Below are 21,056 nucleotides of genomic sequence, written 5' to 3'. Positions count from 1 at the left end.
GTGCATTGTCAAGGAAAAAATTGCAATCCTTGAGCATACAAAGACAATCTATACAATATACTATATAATTGTGTGCTTTCAGCAGGTTGGAGATGGCCAACATATACGTGTGGTGCTCGGGTGTCCACATACTTTTGGCCATATAGTGTAATATCAACCCAGAATGGAGGCTAATGGTCACTAATAGGCTACATGGATCTACAGTCTGGGCTAGAAAGAAATCAGCCCCAGCCTTGATGTCAAATCGATGTCTTTTAAGGTTTGTATTATTTATACCGTCCCTGCTCTAAATATGCCTTAATTCATACAGTATTGCTGTGTCATTGTCTGCTTTAAATGTGTACACGGCATATGTCGCATCGTATCGGAAGGAGAGATACGTAAACACCCCTAATGCTTATTCACCGCCATGTTCCTTTCTTTATTTTATTCATCACTACATAAGATGTACAGCGGGGGGAAATAAGTATTGAACGTGTCAACATTTATTTCAGTAAACATATTTCCAATGAGGCTATTCACATGAGATTTTCACCAGACATCCGTATTAACTCAAGACATTTGGAAATATAAAGAATTCACAACATTAAAGTCCGTAAATGAAGTTATGTGGAACGACACGGGACAAAAGTTCTGAACACGCTAACTGAAATGTATTTAATACTTAGCGGAAATATATTTACTGAAAAAAATGTCGGTGCGTCCAATACTTATTTCCCACGTTGTAGATCAGGCTGTATTACAGAGGTAGGATCATGATTAGAGCCTGGCTCGGTGAGATCTTTCCGTCCCTGTCTCTTCATGCTGGCCCTGAGCGCTCAGGAATGTGTGGTCCAGGTACAGGTAGGTTGTCAGGAATTCTGGGAAATCACTCTTCTGTACCAGCTCCAGAAACATGGACACGGCTGTGGTTAGCCTCGCTTCGTCTCTGTGCATAAGACAAGTGTAAATACCAGTTATTGTAAATATCACTGAAGACAACATGAAAAAGCCACCTGTCTTCGGTCAGACTAGTGATGAGAATCCCGATTCATTTCAGCGAGTCGAGTCATTTAACTCGGCTCATCAATAAGAGTCGACTCTTTCAGGTCCCGATCTTGCTACAGACGGAATTTGTGATATTTTGAGCGGTTTTGTCAAATAAATAATGACGTAGAGTGCGTTAGACATATGTTCCACACTATACGATTGAGGACAGATGAAGAAATCGACACTTTATTTGATTTAATTAAGGAAAAAAATGACCAGAATGAAGAGGTTTTTTTTTTTTTTTTTTGCTTAAAATGAATCAATTCATGCTAATGAATCTCTCGGATTTTGAAATCATGTTTCTAGTTAAATGTTTAGATTACGTGACATGAACGGAAAGAATAATTCCACTGACTACATCTAAAAAAAAAAAATCTACGGAGCATATATGCGAGTTGTTCAAAGAGTCGACTCGTTCACAAACGACACACATGGGCATTCGAGTCACTGCTTACCAAAATATGGTTTCACTCAGAAATGTCATGTTGCGGAAGTGAAATACGTTTGAATTTCTGGTTCATGTTAGCTTTAAGTCTGCATTATGACAAACCTACAAAAAAAAAAAAGCTCTTAAGGTTTTCCAGTTTTTTGTCCACACACACACACACACACACACACACACACACACACACACACACACACACACAAACAACACTCTTTCTCCATAGGACAAATCAGGAATTAATACTTCATACACCTTTGTGTCTGACAGCACGCCGCTGCCCTCAGATCACCCATCATGCCTTGCGTCAAGCTCCTGATGAAGCCACGAGTCACCACAGTCCTCCCATCATCCTCTAGTTTCACCCTGTGTCTGATCCACTGCCACACCTGAACCGAGGAGAGATTAGCACAGAGACACAGGTGAGACAAATTAAAATCCAGGTGTATTCAAATCTCTCATTCAGTTAACATCAGAATCGTTACACGCACCTGAGATCGAGAGATTTCTGCAGTAGCTGAATCTTCCACCTGCCCCTTAAAGAAGAAATGTCCTCGACCTGACCCGCAAAGCAACAAACACAGTACGATCACAGTGAAAGCTGAAGACTGTGAATCCATCAAAGGGTTTCTGAATAAAATGTCCACTAAGAATTTCTTTTAAAACATACTCTTTTTTTTTTCCAAAGATTTGGGGGTGAAAAGTGTTGAATTGTTTCAAATTGAATCGATAAACGACGGCTGCAGATTATCATTCCAAACACATTAACAAATGAAATGAAGGTGTATAAACCAACAAGACGACATCTGAAACAAAGCAGAAGCAATAGAAATTTCTTTGTAAAAATTTATATATATAAATATATATATATATATATATATATATATATATATATATATATATATATATATATATATATATATATATACTGCACCAGGGGATCCCAGACTTTTCCAGGGCAAGGCCCCCCAAATGGCATTAACATTTGACCGAGGCCCCCCTTTTACAAGATGTCTTTAAAACACATTAAAAATACAGACTTCTGAATATATATCCCACTTTTTTTTAATGAATAATTACATCTTTACATTACATTACATTAGGAATTAATTATGTGTGTGTGTGTGTGTGTGTGTGGTTGTCTGAGAGTGAGGATTTATTTTTCACACCAAATTGTTGAGGCCCCCCGGGCGCCCCCTGGTGGCCCCCGCTTTGAAAACCACTGTACTATACGACTCTTGTTCTTTCTCATTTAGAAAATGATGCTAACTCTACGAACTGTTTCATTTTCAATTAAATTTCCTTCCCCAGGTAATTAAAAACATTTTTTTGGTAAATTGTCTGCACTTATACAGCACATTTTTAACCTTAGCGGTTCTAAAGCGCTTTACACTGGTCCTCATTAACACATACACCGATGGTAGCAGAGCTGCCACGCAAGGCGCTAACTTGCCATCGGGAGCAACTTGGGATTCAGTGTCTTGCCCAGTGACGCTTCGGTATGCGGAGTCACGTGGGCCGGGAATCGAACCGCCGACCCTACGATTAGTGGACAACCTGCACTACCACCTGATCCACACTACTGCACCATTGTGACTTTATATCTCACAACTCTGACATTTTTTTTCCTTGCAATCGCGAGTTCATATCGCACAATTTCGCCTCTTTTTCTCGCAATTACGTTTAGAATTTACATCTCACAATTCTGACTTTTTTTCCCGCAGTTTAGACATAGTACCGGTTTTCCTTGTCTTGACTCGCCGGTGAGCGTTGTTCTTGCTGTGTATAGTCTATTTACAGAGAATGATTGACGCTTTATCGGTGCATTCTTTCTCGAAACGTGAAAAAGCGGACGTCGGCATCGCGTCGCGATATGAACTCTCAGTTGCGAGGACAAAAATGTCAGAATTGCGAGATGTTAGCTCAAATTTGCGAGAAATAATTCTCACAGACAGGCCTAACTTTTCCATTTTGTCCCCTCCGTGGCGGAAATGGACTTCCCGAGTTTACTGTTGACGACATTTGTGTAGTGTGCAATTTTTAAAGCTTGTTTTCTTTCGTTGTTTATTTTCCTCACCTGAAAGCCATGCGTCGATGAACAACACGCCGACTGCGATGTTGTGCTTCAGTCCGTACAATGTTACGCCACCCTGCACAGAGATATTACGCTGTAGTACCACGTATTACATCGTAGCGTAAGTTTAATACACTACATAGCGCTAGACTGAATGTATCCTAGAGCAAGGATAAAATTTGGTAGAGTAACAGAATTACAGTAGACACCAGGTTCAAGTTCTTTAAGGTCACTTTGAAATCCAGTCTTCAAACCGAAACCTTATAAAAAATGTATTTTGTGCGAAATTACATACACAAAGTGAAGATCTGAGTTAGAGTAGAGTTATTATGTCATAAAATATAAGAGCCAATCAGGTTCCAGTATGTAAATTAAAACCATGCAAATGACCTTACACAGGTTTAGCAGAGGAAGGGGGTGGAGCTTGTGTAAGTCTGGGAGTGGTCGTCATTTCTGGAATGTGGACTGAAGTGTGTGTGTTTCCGTGCCGTTTTATCGATGTCTAGTAACGTTTTTGCAGAACGATTTCTTTATGAAATAATGAGACTGACCGCTGGTACAGTGAGCAGATCTTCTGAGGTCACACTGACGTCGTGGCGTAGCTGATGGAGCTGGTTCGGTCCTGTACAATGGAGCTGGAACAACTGCGACGGAAGAAAACAGAGAGAGAGAAGAAGAAGACGTTGGTAAAAATGCTGAGTATTCGAAGGCTCCCGAGAGCAAGAGCACGATCGTGTCAGATACCGTATGTGATATGAAATTTACTTTCTGCATCGGCTCGATCAGGTTCATGTCGTAGACCATGAAGCCGTCGACTCCTGCTCGGATTTCCAAGAGCTTCAGTCTGAAGTTACGAAATAAAGCAGCGCACGTGACGTGAATACAGTAACAGCAGCAATATTGTGACCTTGCTATTATAAGCTTCTGACCATTTCAAGATATCACAGTTTTAACAAAACTATAAAATGCAAAAAAAATTACATTCAACCCGGTGATTCAATTATTATTATGTTTAAAGATCTTATTTTTTGATTTAGTACCACCCTTCAGAAGCTACATGAAATATTTAAATGTCTCCCAGAAGACAAAATAATAACAATTTACAACAATCATCCTGTTCAAAAGTTTACACCCCCCAACGGCTCTTAATGTATCGTGTCGCCTTCTTGAGCATCGGTGAACGTGTGCACCTTGTGTAATAGTCGTGTATGAGACGAGTCCCTCAGTCGTCCTCGGTTTGAAAAGACGGATCTCGACATCACATAGTCGCCGTTTAAAGGAAAGGAGTCAGATATGTAGAAGATGCTGGAAAAGTGAAGAATGTGCCGGACCTGGAGGATTTTTCTGAAGAACAGCGGGCGGTTTAACTGCTCAGGACGAACAAGGGACTCGTGAAGAACTCTCACAAAACATAAACACATCACGTCATCGATCATCCGGGTAACGACACACGGTATAAAGAATCGAGCGTGTGTAAACTTTTGAACTGGTTCATTTGTGTAAATTCAGTTCATACCGAATGAACTGGTTTTTTTTTTTTTTTTTGAAATTCCTCTTCCTGGTGTTATTACTTTAGGAACTGAACACACTAAACGTTTTGTTGGTATAAATTCCATTTCTGAAGGTACACAAACTTTTGCACTTGACTGTATCGTTAAAATGCATAATCATAATTCGATGAAAATGGAATTGAAATAAAACCTTCAGAAGCTCTGAAACTCCTGCAGACTGCCACAATGGGAATATCAGATCATAAATATCAGACGAATATCATAACGTAGATTTAAAAATGAGACGTAAAGGTTTTGTGCTAGAGGAAGGTTATGAGATCACATCCCAGGAATACCAAAGAGCAAGGCTTGGACCCTTAACCCTCGAGTGTTTGGTTTAAATCATGCATCTCTTTTAATTGAGCAGCAGATCTGCTGTCTCTTGCCTGGTGACGGTGTTCAGTACAGTCGTGTACACTGCACTGTCTGTGTGTGTGGGTAGCAGGAGCGCTGCCATGCCCCCGGTGGCCGGTGCGCCCCTGCGATGGCACGTCTGCACCAGCAGCTCCATGTAGCTACGCAGGAAACGTTTCTCCATGTTCACGTACTTACTGCGGTCAGGGAGCAGGAACTCCGCACGATGACCTGCAGAGAACCGAGGCGTTTATTTCTCTTTCTCTAAATTAAATTCAAACTGGTCATTATAGTGTTTACATGTACACACCGAATTTGTTCACGAAGGACGCAGAGTAATCCCAGATACCGCAGTTCAGTCCGGCAGAGTGCTCTCGGAGCTCGTACAGGATCTCCTCCATCTCAAACGTCGCCAGTACACATTCGATCAGCACCGTCGCCTTGATACTACCCACTGGCAAGCCCAGCTACCACACACACACACACACACACACACACATCTCACTATCCTTCCACTGACAATAATTAAAGCAGCTAAAAATCTCAACTCTAACCCAAACCATAACCTCACTAACCAACAGGACACCTTTTGGCTCTTTAACTTTAAAATTTTGGTATTTTGGTTATTTTTGTACCTCTATAGCGAGGTTTAAATGCTATAATTTGAGTGTGGCACTGGTATACTGTCCGTCTCTACCAGTGTTATTGCGGAGAAGTGTGAATTATTTGCCCAGCAGTGGGCTCACACCCCTCCCCTTTCCCATCGCCCTTCTCGCAGACAGCGAAACACTGAGTCACGATACTCTACACACAGAAACCCAACAGTGTCCTGACTCATCTTTTAGCCGACTAAATTAATTCATTTGTTTATAAAATTGATTGAAAATGGCACATAAGTTGAGATCCGTTCTGCCAGAGGAATTGAACGTCAGTGTACTGGTAGTCTGTTCTATTTTTTTTTTTTGTACTAAAACAAACATGCAAACAAAAAAACACAAACATTTTTCCTCATGGGGACCAGACAAATGCCCCCTGTAAGGTCAAATCGAAGGCCCTAACCTTCTGGGGACCTACAAAGATATCCCCCCCCCAAAACACACACACTAGGACACACATTATGGGTACACGATACGATATAATGATAAAAAGTGTGGCTTTTATGTATATTGCGTTCGTCTGTTTTCACTGAGTGTTACACGTTTTATCGTGTATTCTATATCTAAATTAGTGCTGGCTCAGGGGTTAAAGGCTCTGGGTTACTGATCAGAAGGTCAGGAGTTCAAGCCCCAGCACTGCCAAGCTACCACTGTTGGGCCCTTGGGCAAGGCCCTTAACCCTCAATTACTCAGTGGTATAAATGAGATGAATGTAAGTCGCTCTGGATAAGGGCGTCTGCTAAATTTTATAAATGTAAATTAGGGCTGAACCAAGATTTGGTGAAAGTCCCAAAAACATCAATTTTAAGAGTAAAAATGTTGATCATTTTTGATCGAAGTTGTATTGTTTCACCAAAGTCCTTTTCCACCGCAGGATTAACAGACCGGGTAAAAAACAGAGCATTATTTTCCATTATCACAAGCTTTAAAAAAAAAAAAAAAAAAAGAAAAAAAAAAATCTATAAAAATATTTGCAATTTATGCAATAAAGCAAGAATTGAATAGTAACATTAATAATAATATATATCTTTTTAAATGTTACTTATATTTTCAATGTTTGTTACTTTGTTTAGTCCAGAGTGATCCGATTTGAGGTTTTAGCCGAAAATGTCCTTTTTGGTGCGTCACTATGTATATCCCTTTTTTTTTTTTTTTTTTTAATGTATTTTATTTTTGTGTCTAACTCGATTTAATTACATCGCTTTACATTTCTAAAAGCGCAAACGTCCTTACCCTGTCCTCAGTCCAGAGAAAAATCTGATTCCACAACCTGGCCTCCAGGTAACTCTCCACCTAAAGAATATTTATCAAATGTTATGTACAGACGTGTATCTCTGGTCACTGTTCCAGCTTCAGGCGAACATAAACACTGTACAATATGCAAAGAGTACAGAATCCTTTCCTCATTTTACACTTGATGTTTCAGGAAATCCAGAGAATCTTCACAGTAAAACAAACAACGGTAATATATTTCTTCTGATTGAAAGAAGTGATCATGGATACACTGTATGGTCTATCCGTGATATTGAACTAATGAGGCTTTTAATTCTACTACGCTGAAATGTTTTGCTAAGGTTCTGACTTTGGACAGGTAGAAAAATGGCCCGCTCTGGTTCTCAAGCAGCAGCTTTGCATTATGGAACATCAGCAGGCCAAAATCGAAGAGAGGACCAGGAACCTCCCGACCTTTTACCTGTAGATACAACAGACACAAACATAACGACAAGACACCATTCTACTGACTGACAGGTTGCTCGAATAGCCTTTAGGTACTGTGTTATGAAATAAGCAATGCTAGAGTAAATCTGTCATTATTACCAACATATTGTGCTCCACCATGTTCCAAGCACGAGGGCGGAGCATAAGAACCGGGGCCTGGGATATGGGCGGGGCATCTAGTTGAAGAGGGAGGAGCAAAATAATACTTTGTGACAAGTATTAAGATTTTGCATCGATCTTGAATAGTAATTCATTCATCAGGTCAAGGTCACGGTGGATCCGGAGTCTAGTTTTGTTTTGTTTTGGGTTTTTTTTTTTTTTCCCCCAGATACTTTTGGGATCAAATTAAGTACATAGCAATGCAATCAGTATATCAGATTTATTGGCAAATGTGGAAGATACGTACAGTGCATCAAGGTAGCAAAAACTCACCGTGAAACTGATTATGCACGACCTTATAAACGTTATAAATGCCCTTGATCTGATTGTAGTATGTCGGGCAGTTGCCGTCGTCAAAATCTACCTGCAAAAGAGCACAACAAATTGATGTTTCTGTTATGAAGAACTCAGGATACAGATTACACGGAGGTTTAGGAGACCAGTGAAGATGTGAATCCGCTTAGAAAGAACCTTTCTAAACGATAACTGAAGCATTTTTGTACCTGAGAGGGCAAAAAAACCTCGATCTTAATCAAAATCGAAATATAAAAAAATATAAAAAAAAGTCTACACAGAGCTGTTAAGATGGCAGGTTGAAGTAATTATGAAAATGAAGTAGGGTGCACGGTGGGTTAGTTGTTAGCACGTTCGCCTCACACCTCCAGGGTCGCGGGTTCGATTCCCACCGTGTTATATTTTTCTCCACGACACAGATTTCACACATTTAATCACACACCTTCAGATCAAAAGGTTTTTAAGGTCATGAGAAACATAGTGTCCACAAACTTTTGACCGGTAGTGTGTATTATCTAAAATATTACATATTATATAAGTAGTGGGTATTAGAGTACATATTATATATATATAGTGGTTAGCATGTTCGCCTCACACCTCCAGGGTCAGGGGTTCGATTCCCACCGTGGCCCTGTGTGTGCGGAGTGTGCATGTTCTCCCCGTGCTGCGGGGGTTTCCTCCGGGTACTCCGGTTTCCTCCCCCAGTCCAAAGACATGCATGGTAGGCTGATTGTCCAAAGTGTCCGTAGTGTATGAATGGGTGTGTGAGTGTGTATGTGATTGTGCCCTGCGATGGACTGGCACCCTGTCCAGGGTGTACCCCGCCTTGTGCCCGATGCTCCCTGGGATAGGCTCCAGGTTCCCCGTGACGCTGAAGAAGGAAAACGGTATAGAAGATGGATGGAAAATAAAGTAAAAAACAATCAGAAACATTTTAGGGGAAAAAAAGGAAAATTAAAAACTGTTTGTGACATCACCAAGAACAGGACGTCCCTATAAAAACTTACCAGGATCTGCAGGAATATCTGACGAGTACTGATTGCTCTCCGCATGTGACAACAGTCTTTCGTATTCTTCACATGTCTGGGATATGGGGTAGGGCGGCTAGACGGAAACCCTTTCTCACAAAAACCTTAACTAAATCACCCCTAACTATGTGACAAAATGTGTTATGGTCTGATGAGACCAATTCTAAAGGTATAATAATTCCATAAGGTATATTTGGTGCAAAAAAAAGCACATCAATAAAAGAACACCATTCACCTACGCTGAAGCATGGTGGTGGCAGCATCATGCTTTAAAGCTGCTTTTCTTCAGCCAGAAATGGGGCTTTTATCAAGGTGGAGGGAATCTGATTGTTTTTGACTTCATTTTTATACGTTTACACTGAAGGTGGGAAATGATTTTATCTTGGTTCCATTTGTTTTTTTTTCACCACAAAAACCTGCCATTTTAACAGGGGTGTGTTAGACTTTTTATTTTTATTTTATTTGAATTATACCCGTCGTATGTTGAATGCCGTGCACAGCTGGAATGCGTACATAACTACTCAGCTTTTGCAACTTAAATGTTGGAGTTCTGAAATATGAAGCATTATTTTTTTTTACATTATAAACAGCTCCGCACGTTTTGCTGTTTAGGAAAAGTACTGACTCCTGGGTAAGTTCTGCTCACGAAGCCGACACCTGAGCTAATAAAATGCTGAAATGAACCTTAGTGAAGGAGTTTTCAATTCTGTATTACTTGTATTCCTTGCGCTGTTGATTTGAGGGCCTGCGTAAGCCGCTGCGTGTCACAGGGTGAAAGGTCACCGATGTCCACATGTCTGCACTGCAGTCGGACAGGGACGGGACTCACTCTCCAGGACGGATCGTTCCGGATGTGAGCCGTGTCCTCCGTGAAACCCGGCAGCTCTTCGCTGAGATCCAACTGAACCTTTCGCAGGATTCTCATCTTCAGGACCTGACGTGTAACAAAATGGAGAATTGTATACACTCCAGAGAGTATACTCCTTGAACTGTGGAATGTGGAGTGTAATACCACTGATACTGCCAACGTTTTGTTTTTCACCTCTTTACCTTGTCCACCTCTGGTTGGAATCTGCAGCACAGATCTGACAGGAACTGCAGAACTTCAGTGCTTAAGAGGGTCTCAAACTCTGTCTGCAGCCCCGGAGGTGGAGGCTCCACTTCTACGTTGTATGGTACCTGTGTGCCGAAGTGAAGAGGACTCGGGTTTGACCAATGGTTTAGTAATAATACTGCCATGTTAACATACTGTTCGTTTTAGGTCACAAACATGCAGCGTATTTTATGCCTTTATTTTTTATTATTAAAAATGCTGTTCCTAAAGACTTACCAGCATTCTCTTCAGACACTCGGTTCCACTTAAGTTGGACTTTGGTAAGGGTCATTGCACTTCTGGCTGGGAAAAAAAAACTGACAAACCAAACATGAGCAAAAACAACTGACTCCATTAAAAAAAAAAAACAAAAAAAAAACAACCTTATTTAATTGTTTAACACTGATTTAAATCTTTATAGACAGCATGTACATTTCAGGTTGAGGTTGGGGATTGGGGGCCAGTTCATGTTTTATACATTCAAATGCTATAGAGAAGCAGAATTTTTTTTTAAATTACTTACAAAATTAATGTTCATGGAATAAAATATGTTCTGTAAGCCAAGTGCTTAATATGAAGCATGAGAATAGCAGTGTGAAATGCTATTCTGCTTGAACTCATATGTGACTGTATAACCATCCTAAATATTTTAAACATTGTCTTTTTAATGTTTTGTTTTATTATACATTATTTAAAAATGCACTCTGCAGACCATGTTTTAAAGGTTTATTAACTTTTTTTTTAAATTGATATATTTAACAATGGAAATAATAGTCACAGAACAGAAGAAAAAAAAAAAATCCTAAATGTATATTGTACATTGATCAGCCATAATATTAAAACCACCTGTGTAATGTTGTGTAGGTCCTCCTTGTGCCACCAGAACGGCTCTGACCCGTCGTGACATGGACTCCACAAGACCTCTGAAGGTGTGCTGTTGTATCTGGCACCGAGACGTTAGTAGGAGATGCCTGTAAGATGCGACGTCGGGCCTCCGTGGATCGGACTTGGATTGGATTGAGATCTGGGGAATTTGGAGGCCAAGTCATCACCTTGAACTCTTTGTCATGTTCTTCAAACCATTTCTGGACAATTTTTGCACTTTTTGTAGGTACTAATCACTGCGTACCAGGAACCTGCTGTTTTGTAGACGCTCTGATTCAGTCGTCTAACCATCACAATTTGGCTCTTGTAAAAGTCACTCAGTCAGATCCTTACGCTCGCCCATTTTTCCTGCTTCCATCACATCGACTTTGAGAACTGACTGATCACTTCCTCCCTCATAAATACACCCCACCTCTCGACAGGTGCCACTGTAGTGACAAAATCAAAAAGTTATTCACTTCACCTCTCAGTAGTTTTAATGTTATGGCTGATCAGTGTATATCGTAATGTATTTATTTGAACTATTTTAATTAGTATAACAACAACAATAATCCATCCATCCATCTTCTATACCGCTTATCCTTTTCAGGGTCACGGGGAAACCTGGAGCCTATCCCAGGGAGCATCGGGCACAAGGCGGGGTACACCCTGGACAGGGTGCCAATCCATCACAGGGCACAATCACATACACACTCACACACCCATTCATACACTACGGACACTTTGGACAATCAGCCTACCATGCATGTGTTTGGACTGGGGGAGGAAACCGGAGTACCCGGAGGAAACCCCCGCAGCACGGGGAGAACATGCACACTCCGCACACACAGGGCCACGGTGGGAATCGAACCCCTGACCCTGGAGGTGTGAGGCGAACATGCTAACCACTATATATATATAATATGTACTCTACTACCCACTACTTATATAATATGTAATATTTTAGATAATACACACTACCAGTCAAAAGTTTGTGGACACTATGTTTCTCATGACCTTAAAAACCTTTTGATCGGAAGGTGTATGATTAAATGTGTGAAATCTGTGTCGTGGACAAAAATATAACCGCGCCAACATTTCTTTCATTAGAAAACTAACGTTTTATTTACAAAAAAAAGAACGAAATGCCAAGAATTTTAAACGAACGAAATGCCAAAAATACATTTCTGGAAATTCTAGTCTACTTTGAAGATGATAAAATACTAAAATTATTTAGATTTTTTTATTATTACTTTTTTATTTATCACAACATAATTCCAATAGCTCCGTTTATGTTAGTCCAGATGACGTTTTGATGACTTTATTCTTATTATTCTAAAAATGTTGAGGAAAAAATAAAAAATTATACATAAATAAAGAATGAGTGTGTCTAAACTTTTGACCGGTAGTGTACATCATATCATATGTGATCTTCTTATCAGAGAAACTCTGCTATATAAAATCTCGCGAGATTTCCGCGCGATGTCACTCCACTGCGTCATAAAAAAACAAATCAAACAGCAAATCTCGCGAGATTTTGCGCTGGGTCAGTACGTGGATGAAAACCAAAACAGTGCAGCAGCAGGAGCAGCAGTGCAGGGGAGAGAGAGAGGGGTCAGAAATATGGAGTGAGTCTAATCCGGACAGGAGTATATGTAAGAAAGAGGATAAGATATCAATAATATAAATGATTTGATTTAGTTTTGCTTGTTGCTCTGGGTTACAGTGACTCAGCTAGCTAGGGTTGGAGCATCTGTATACACATACATGCTGCTGTTATCTGTTATCTCTGATTAAACTCACACACACACACACACACACACACACACACACACACACACACACACACACACACACACACAGAGTGAAGATGGCAGATATGGAGTCTTCTCTGGAGTTCAGCAGCTCTCTGACCAGCTCCACACTGCCTCCTCCCCGCACCCGGATCTTTAAGATCATAGTGATCGGAGACTCCGGGGTGGGAAAGACCTGCCTCACATACCGCTTCTGCGCCGGTAAGTTCCCGGACAAAACCGAGGCCACCATCGGGGTGGACTTCCGAGAGAAGCTTATCGAGATCGACGGAGAAAAGATCAAGGTGAGAGGACAGATCGGATCTTACACAGTAACACAGCATTGGGAAAGGAAGCACATTGCTATGGCAATGACGTAACCCCTTAGTCGCTGTACCTATGACGTAACCCCTTAGTCGCTGTACCTATGACGTAACCCCTTAGTCGCTGTACCTTTGACGCAACCCCTTAGTCGCTGTACCTATGACGCAACCCTTAGTAGTAGGTGTGATGCAATGTTTTGTTATGCAGGTTACTAGATCCAGGTCATCTATTAACCTTTAATCATGTTTATTTATTTATTTAGTTATTGCTGTTATAATTTTATTTATTGCATATTTACATACACAATCTCTCCATCACATCACAGAGTCACAATATTCATCTGTTTAGGCATTTATGTCAGGGATACAACAGTCTAATTTAAAAAAAAAAAAAGTATCGTTATCTGATTATATAATTTATAAATCAGCTTAGATTTAAACATGTTCACCGCTCCAATGTCAAATCCAAACTAGAAATAGTGATATCAGTATCAGGGCTGAGATGGGGGGTGGAGGGGTTTAAACGCCGGACCGGTTCAGATGAGATCGGATTTGATATCAGAGATCAGATATTAGGATCGGACGGTACTGATAGAGACCCAGTGTGGTCACTGTGGGGATATTAGGATCGGATCGGTACTGATAGAGACCCAGTGTGGTCACTGTGGGGATGTCGGGATCGGATCGGTACTGATAGAGACCCAGCGTGGTCACTGTGGGGATGTCGGGATCGGATCGGTACTGATAGAGACCCAGCGTGGTCACTGTGGGGATGTCGGGATCGGATCGGTACTGATAGAGACCCAGCGTAGTCACTGTGGGGATGTCGGGATCGGATCGGTACTGATAGAGACCCAGCGTAGTCACTGTGGGGATGTCGGGATCGGATTGGTACTGATAGAGACCCAGCGTGTTCACTGTGGGGATGTCGGGATCGGATAGGTACTGATAGAGACCCAGCGTAGTCACTGTGGGGATGTCGGGATCGGATCGGTACTGATAGAGACCCAGCGTAGTCACTGTGGGGATGTCGGGATCGGATCGGTACTGATAGAGACCCAGCGTAGTCACTGTGGGGATGTCGGGATCGGATCGGTACTGATAGAGACCCAGCGTGGTCACTGTGGGGATATTAGGATCGGATCGGTACTGATAGAGACCCAGTGTGGTCACTGTGGGAATGTTAGGATCGGATCGGTACTGATAGAAACCCAGCGTGGTCACTGTTACTCCCTCTCTCACTCCCTCTCACTCACTCACTCACTCACACCCTCACTCTCTCACTCTTTCTCTCTCTCTCTCCATTCTGCATCACTATATTGTGGTTCTCTCCATCTGTCTCTCTGCTGTCTGAAGCCTCTTCCTCTTTCACCCTGTGTGTCTATCGTTATATCTTCCAACTCCCTCTGTATCACTACAGTATCTTTACCCCTACTCCCCCCTCTCGTTTTCTCTCTTTCTCTCTCTCTCTCTTTCCCTTTTCCTCTCACACAAAATCACTCTTTGTCTACTGCTCTCTTTCCCACTCACACACTCTCTCTCTCTGCCATTTCCGTCTCTAATTCCCACCCACTCTCTCTCTCTCTCTCTCTCTCTCTCACACACACACGCTCTCTCTCTCTTTTCTATTCCATACAACTCTGTTCTGTTCTTTTTTATTTTCCTCTGTTCTATTTAGTTCTATTCTACTATATACTCTCTTCTGCTATTTTGTTCTGCTTTATTCTATCGGATTCTTTCCGGTTCTACTTTGTTCTGTCCTCTTTTTTTTTTTGTATTATTATTTTTATTATATCCTGCATTTCTCTTTCGTCATTTTCTATTCTATTCAGTTCTATTTACTTCTATGCACTATTTTATTCTACTCTGTGTTTTTCTATTATACGACCCGAGGGCGAGTCAGATGAAAGTGGGTATATGCGAGTCATCTGAAAATGAAATAATGATGTTTTTTTGTGAACCTTCTGTGCAATAAACAGCGCGAAAACAAATTTTAAGATGTTTATCCGACTCCTCCTCAATTTCTGCCGTTCTGCCGGAGCTCTCGTTGGTGTGAGAAATGTATTTACGTCCTTTCATTGTGTTTCTCTCTCTCTCTCCCATTCGCTCCCTCTTCCAGGTCCAGCTGTGGGACACGGCGGGTCAGGAGCGTTTCCGTAAGAGCATGGTGCAGCACTACTACAGAAACGTGCACGCCGTGGTGTTTGTGTACGACGTGACGAGCGCGGCGAGTTTCCGCAGCCTCCCGGCGTGGATCGAGGAGTGCCGGCAGCACGCGCTCGGCCACGAGGTGCCCCGGATCCTGGTGGGCAACAAATGCGACCTGCGCCACGCCGCTCAGGTGAGCACGGAGCTGGCCCAGCAGTTCGCCGACGCCCACTCCATGCCTCTGTTCGAGACCTCGGCGAAGAACCCGCAGGGCGGGACCAACGACAGCGACCACGTGGAGGCCATCTTCATGACGGTGGCGCACAAGCTGAAGTCGCAGAAGCCGCTGGTGCTGAGTCAGCCGGCCAACACGGTCACGCTGAGGGGGCAAGATCAGGACGAGGAGCAGCGTGGGAACTGGGGCTGCAACTGCTGGAGGAGCTAGTGAGACAGAGGCGGGGCTAGATCGGTCTGAATTTACTACTAGACGACTAAAAGGGTAGCAGGTTTAAAAGATTCGAAATCTCCAAAGTGTTCGTGACGGCAGAGGTCGCAAAACGGACGGATCGGCTGACAAGGACGACGGGATTAGAGGCTGATAAACTGCCTCCTAGGCGTGATCGCGACACTAAACACTGCAGCGTGTATACCGAACCCTACACATGTTCCTGTGCTCCTGGAAATCCTTAACTCGAGTGTGATTCAGATCCAGACATGAGTTATATTCTATATTTTAATGACACGAGAGATGCCATAAAAAAAAAAAAAAAAATTTACTCTGCTTATTAGACTTTAAGGCTGTGTTTCTTCTTTAAAGCTGAATAACGTCGTACTTTTATTACTCGGATTATTAGACGCTCAAGAGAGAAGAGACTCGCCGATACAAGCATGCGAACACACATACGATAAGATTACGCTCAAGCGGTTATGACAGAAGGTAGCGTAGGTGTTTGCCAGAATTTCTTCTTCTTCTTCTTCTTCTTCTTCTTCTTCTTCGTACTGTAACCCTTGAGACCACTGCACTAGGAGAATAACTGTGCTTACGCAATGCGCAAACTTAATGTACCCGATCGTAAACGTTCATCACGTCAAGGTTTACCTTCTAGATGTTTCGTTGCCGGCGCTCGTCATTCAGCTCAGAGCACCTCGGTCTCATCGTTTCATATCACCGTACAGTGAAAGTGCGTGTCTGTAATTACCGGAAACCGGTTCAGCTTTCGGTGTTGTTTTGCGCCACAAAAAAAAAATAAAGAAAAAAAGATAAACGACAGTCGCATCTAATTGTCGTATCGTTCGTCATAACGCCTCCTCCTGTGGAGATGATATTGCCGTGTGTAGGTGCTGTGCAGTGCAGTAGAACAGAGCTCAGTAATAATAATAATAATAATAATAATAATAATCACTCATAAATTATTTGGGAATTTTAACAAGAATGTGAAAAGATTCATGCGACGCATAGCACCTACAGTACGTTCTCGGTGTCCCGTGTGACGATGTACATCACCGATCACGATATTTACTACATCTCCATTCTCACTGACCCTCTGCGGCTTATTATTATTATTATTATTATTATTATTATTATTATTATTCTGAGGGATGAAAACGTGAGCAGATGTCCCTGTGCTGCTTTCCAAATGGGACTGATGAAAAACTAATGCACTTCTAAGCTGCTTCTTCAATAGAGAAATACACGAATACAAGAAGTCTTTCCCATTACCTGGCAACGCAACCCCTCCCCTTCTTTTTTTTATTTTTTTTTTTTATAGCAAGACGCAGTATAACGTAGATCCAGTGAAGAAATGTAATCAATGCTAGTGATTGTAAAGCATTAAACCAAGTTTGTGTTGACATTTAACAGGTTTTCGCTCTTGTATTCGCCGTTATGGAAGATTTTTCTGGCTTTTTTTTTTTTTTTTTTAGGAGCTGATGCTAAGTGTAGTTACACGGTCGTGTTTAAGCCGCTAAGCGCTTATGTTCGTCCGTCCCGTCGTCCAAGATTGTACGTTAGTGTGACGTATAAGCGATAACGGATAATTGTTTTGTTGGAAAACCGGCAGACGAGCTGATTAGATTCAGGGTCAAGGTCAGGGCAAGGTCGAAAAATATCTGGAGGCTAATCATCTCGCCGTGCTTCGGGGGTTTCCTCCGTGTACTCCGTGTTAGTCCTCCAGTCCAAAGACGTGCGTTGTAGGCTGATGAGCGTTTCCAAATTGTCCGTAGCGTGTGAACGGGCGTGTGATTGTGCCCTGTGATGGATTGGCACCCCGTCGTGGGTGTCCCCCGCCTCGGGATCGGCTCCAGGCTCACCGATGATGGCTGGCTGGATCTACGGGAACGCGTTCTTGACATCGCCTTTATATATTGTTCGAAGCAATATTTGAATAGTCATCGCTATATATTGCTTGGCATCGATATTTCCATTTCCTCAGTTTGCGTTCCTAAATCACGTATTCTTGAACGAGATTTGAACTTGTACTCAACAATTTTCCTTGCTAAACTTACCATGAAGAGACTCGGCTAGGTTTTTGTATGCCGAAATTATACTTAGCATCAACTTTTAAAAAAAAAACAAAAAAAACAACAACAAAAAGTACTACCAAAGTGGGCTTCTGACTAACGGTGCAGTAGTCGGAACGAACCCCACACAACGATCATTTATGAATTTATTTTTATTTTATTCCGCGAAGGAGTAACGACGATTCGGACAGGAGTGAGGGATTTATAAGACTAGATCCTACAGCGCATGGGAAATGTTTTAAACGTTTAAACGAGAAGAAGAGAGCACGATGAAATAATGCCGTAACCATAGCGACAGTGGGGCGGGGCTAGAATGCTAGCTATAGGAAATCAGAAGACATTTAGCTGGCTGTTTAGAAAAACATGCTCATACAAAGTGTTTATTTTATTTTATTTTATTTTAAAGCTACTAAAGGCCAAGGAAAGATAAATGCCGTGTGTTGTATGCTGACTTCGGAGCTGTAACGTGTGGCGCAGGACTCGTGTGTGTGTGTGTGTGTGTGTGTGTGTGTGTGTATAACACACTGCGTTTACTGTGTGCATGATGTTCTCGTATTACTATGGCAGAAGGATAAAGTATCAGCGTCTCACTCACACAGCCTGCAACCTTTCAGGATGACTAAGACAGCAAATGTGAGTGTGTGTGTGTGTGTGTGTGTGTGTTGTAAATCAGGCCAACATGCATGCCTGATTTGAATCGTGGCTTAACCCCCTCCCAGCCGCAGCAGGTCCTGTGGCGCGCGCTTAAGAAAGCGTTCAGGCGTGGACATTTTCAACGTGGTTAATTCTTCAGTCTCGAATGCTTTACTGCTCTTCTGTGAGTGAACGGCGACGTCTCTCTGACTGCCAAGAGCATCCACGTTTGTTTTGTGGTGCAAAGGAAATGCAGCGTGTGTTCAACGAGGCATGGGTGAAAGTTTGCACACCACCTCACTGGTTATGGGTTCCAGTATTTACAAAAAGGACCTCTGTTTTACGACCGATCCACAAACAGTAGAGAACGGGAGACTCGGGGATTCCGCGGTCGCTAAAACGAACGCAAAACTCAAACGCCATATTCGTAGGAGCGTCGGGATTTTCCGCAGGTTCAGGCCGAGACGTGTCGTCAAAACGCGCGTCCGGCCGAAACCCTCTCCGATTCACGCGAGTACAGATAAACGTTCTCGTTTACCGACTTTCGGTGCGAAAGAGCGCGCAGAACAATCTCGTGCGATCGCGCCGATTCGAGTAGTTTTATGCAAAATAAGAAGCACAAGAAACTCAGCGAAAATCTGTACGGACTGAACAGAGTGCGCTATTAGATGTCGATCGAAATGAAAAATCGCTAACAATAACAAGCCAATCAATCGACGCGTGAATGGAACGATCGAGTCTCTTATTGCTTATCTCGTGATCTCTGTGTTCTCATTTCAACTCGAATTTTCCCGCCTGAAAGATTCGCCTTCGAGATGTACAGAGAATTCCTTAATAGATGCGAAATCAAATCTATCAACTTTGCACGTTATATTATTAGACAAGCACCTTGTTAACGGCTATGAGAGGAAGGATTTTGACCACAAAAAAAAAAAAAAAGGTTTAATAGGCATACAATAAATAAAATGTCAGATCTAACACTCTTACAACAAATGTCATTGTTAATGAGATTAGACGAGTGATCTGGAACAGAATTATTTCGAAAATGTACTGCTTTGTTTTTATTTTTTTAAAGGTTTTGCCATAAGCGTGTTCGTCCTGATTCTCCGAAGGCAGCATGTGATCATAGCGAAGGTCAATGAGAACAGGTCGAAGGTGAGGTGTAAGGAAGAACGCACCAGGAACGGGCTTCAAGGGGCCAAAATTTACAAGCGAGAGGACCTAAAAGCTAAAAATCTGGAAGCCACAAGTTGGAAGTTATTAACAGTTTTAAGAGACTTAAATAACAGACTTATAACCGAATAAGAGACTTAAATAACATGTTAAAATATCGATATTTCGATTGGCTTCACGATTAATATATACGCGTTATCACGCACGTTTTTTTTTTTTTTTTTAAATTCTGTAAAACCTGATACGCTTAAGATATCTGTTTCATTGTAAGGGTGTGCAAACTTTTCTTGTGGGCTCAACTGTAGGATTATCGTAATGGGGAGGGGAAAAAACACAACCATGATGTTTAGCAGTGAAGACAATCTTGACGTCGTGGTGCTTCGGGGAGACCGGGTTGGGTGTCGGGATGCTTCGGGGAGACCGGGTTGGGTGTCATGGTGCTTCGGGGAGACCGGGTTGGGTGTCGGGATGCTTCGGGGAGACCGGGTTGGGTGTCGGGATGCTTCGGGGAGACCGGGTTGGGTGTCGGGATGCTTCGGGGAGACCGGGTTGGGTGCCGGGATGCTTCGGGGAGACCGGGTTGGGTGTTGTGGTGAACGTGTTTGCATTATGTTTTGCCAAAAGTGGTTTTAATATCAAAAATCATTTTAATATCATTTCTGTGCCTAAAAAAAAAAGAGAAAATCCTAACAGGAAACCAGGCCTCTCACGTCCTCTGGGATGATTTTGTTTCTCAGGATGTTTATATATACATATACATTTGTGTTTCAATGTCGTCTGGTCGGACAAACCCTCACGGCGTTGTTCAGTTCAATGCCTCTACATCGTCACGTCATACACATCCGACAATCGGCCAGTTTCGCCGTTACATCCCGGTCACGTGTCTGATTTCTCCGCCGTGGGACAAACCGAAAGAATAAAGTCTGAAACTGGATTATTGTCATTTTTTTGTTTTTGGTGTTTTCAAGGAACGTTGCTTGTTTTGTTTTGTTTTTTTAACAGATGGAATAAAGCGCTCTTCACATACATTTGTTGTGATTTCAATCTTTAAAGTGCACCTGTTAGGGTTCCCTCCCCCCTCAAATATAACCTTTCATGTAGAGCTGTGTGTGAAAGTAAAAAAGTCCAAAAAAAAAAAAAAAAAAAAAACACTTTTTTTTTTTGCCACTTTGTTAACGACTACATCTGTATACACGGTGAATTC

General features: G+C 42.1%; 2 protein-coding genes across 5 annotated transcripts; one reads left to right on the top strand and one right to left on the bottom strand.

Annotated features, from left to right (window-relative positions):
- Positions 1 to 396: 396 nt before the first annotated feature.
- ugl (ureidoglycolate lyase) lies at positions 397 to 10,730 on the bottom strand. Of its 2 annotated transcripts, XM_017474178.3 has the most exons (15): positions 10,636 to 10,730; positions 10,356 to 10,484; positions 10,021 to 10,239; positions 8,257 to 8,347; positions 7,924 to 8,000; positions 7,688 to 7,798; positions 7,339 to 7,398; positions 5,760 to 5,916; positions 5,482 to 5,680; positions 4,311 to 4,389; positions 4,097 to 4,189; positions 3,549 to 3,621; positions 1,963 to 2,030; positions 1,727 to 1,860; positions 397 to 928 (listed from the first exon to the last, which is right to left on the bottom strand). In XM_017474178.3, the coding sequence occupies exons 1-15, from the start codon at positions 10,639 to 10,641 to the stop codon at positions 760 to 762; spliced, it is 1,665 nt and encodes a 554-aa protein (XP_017329667.1). In that variant the 5' UTR covers positions 10,642 to 10,730; the 3' UTR covers positions 397 to 759. The 2 variants fall into 2 exon arrangements, with proteins under 2 accessions (XP_017329667.1, XP_053538175.1); XM_053682200.1 differs by lacking the exon at positions 10,636 to 10,730 and having other exon boundaries at positions 10,348 to 10,484.
- On the top strand, positions 10,334 to 20,878 carry rab33ba (RAB33B, member RAS oncogene family a). Of its 3 annotated transcripts, none has more exons than XM_053682203.1 (3): positions 10,334 to 10,679; positions 11,873 to 13,360; positions 15,498 to 20,878. In XM_053682203.1, the coding sequence occupies exons 2-3, from the start codon at positions 13,133 to 13,135 to the stop codon at positions 15,969 to 15,971; spliced, it is 702 nt and encodes a 233-aa protein (XP_053538178.1). In that variant the 5' UTR covers positions 10,334 to 10,679; positions 11,873 to 13,132; the 3' UTR covers positions 15,972 to 20,878. The 3 variants fall into 3 exon arrangements, with proteins under 3 accessions (XP_053538178.1, XP_053538177.1, XP_017329672.1); XM_053682202.1 differs by lacking the exon at positions 10,334 to 10,679 and adding an exon at positions 11,568 to 11,705; XM_017474183.3 differs by lacking the exon at positions 10,334 to 10,679 and having other exon boundaries at positions 11,699 to 12,917; positions 13,126 to 13,360.
- Positions 20,879 to 21,056: the final 178 nt, after the last annotated feature.

This window comes from Ictalurus punctatus, chromosome 8, assembly GCF_001660625.3.
Source record: "Ictalurus punctatus breed USDA103 chromosome 8, Coco_2.0, whole genome shotgun sequence".
Lineage (NCBI taxonomy): Eukaryota > Metazoa > Chordata > Actinopteri > Siluriformes > Ictaluridae > Ictalurus > Ictalurus punctatus.
This window is presented reverse-complemented; position numbering and strand designations above follow the sequence as displayed.

What these genes read in the sequence shown, in the direction of transcription:
- ugl (XM_017474178.3), bottom strand. An exon ending in TTCTCTGGACTGAGGACAGG is followed by an intron (nt 5,917 to 7,338) that starts GTAAGGACGTTT and finishes TGTGTGTGGTAG; the next exon opens with CTGGGCTTGCCAGTGGGTAG. An exon ending in GTCCTTCGTGAACAAATTCG is followed by an intron (nt 5,681 to 5,759) that starts GTGTGTACATGT and finishes GGTTCTCTGCAG; the next exon opens with GTCATCGTGCGGAGTTCCTG.
- rab33ba (XM_053682203.1), top strand. Translation starts at nt 13,133, where the DNA reads ATGGCAGATATGGAGTCTTCTCTGGAGTTCAGCAGCTCTCTGACCAGC. An exon ending in TCGACGGAGAAAAGATCAAG is followed by an intron (nt 13,361 to 15,497) that starts GTGAGAGGACAG and finishes TCCCTCTTCCAG; the next exon opens with GTCCAGCTGTGGGACACGGC.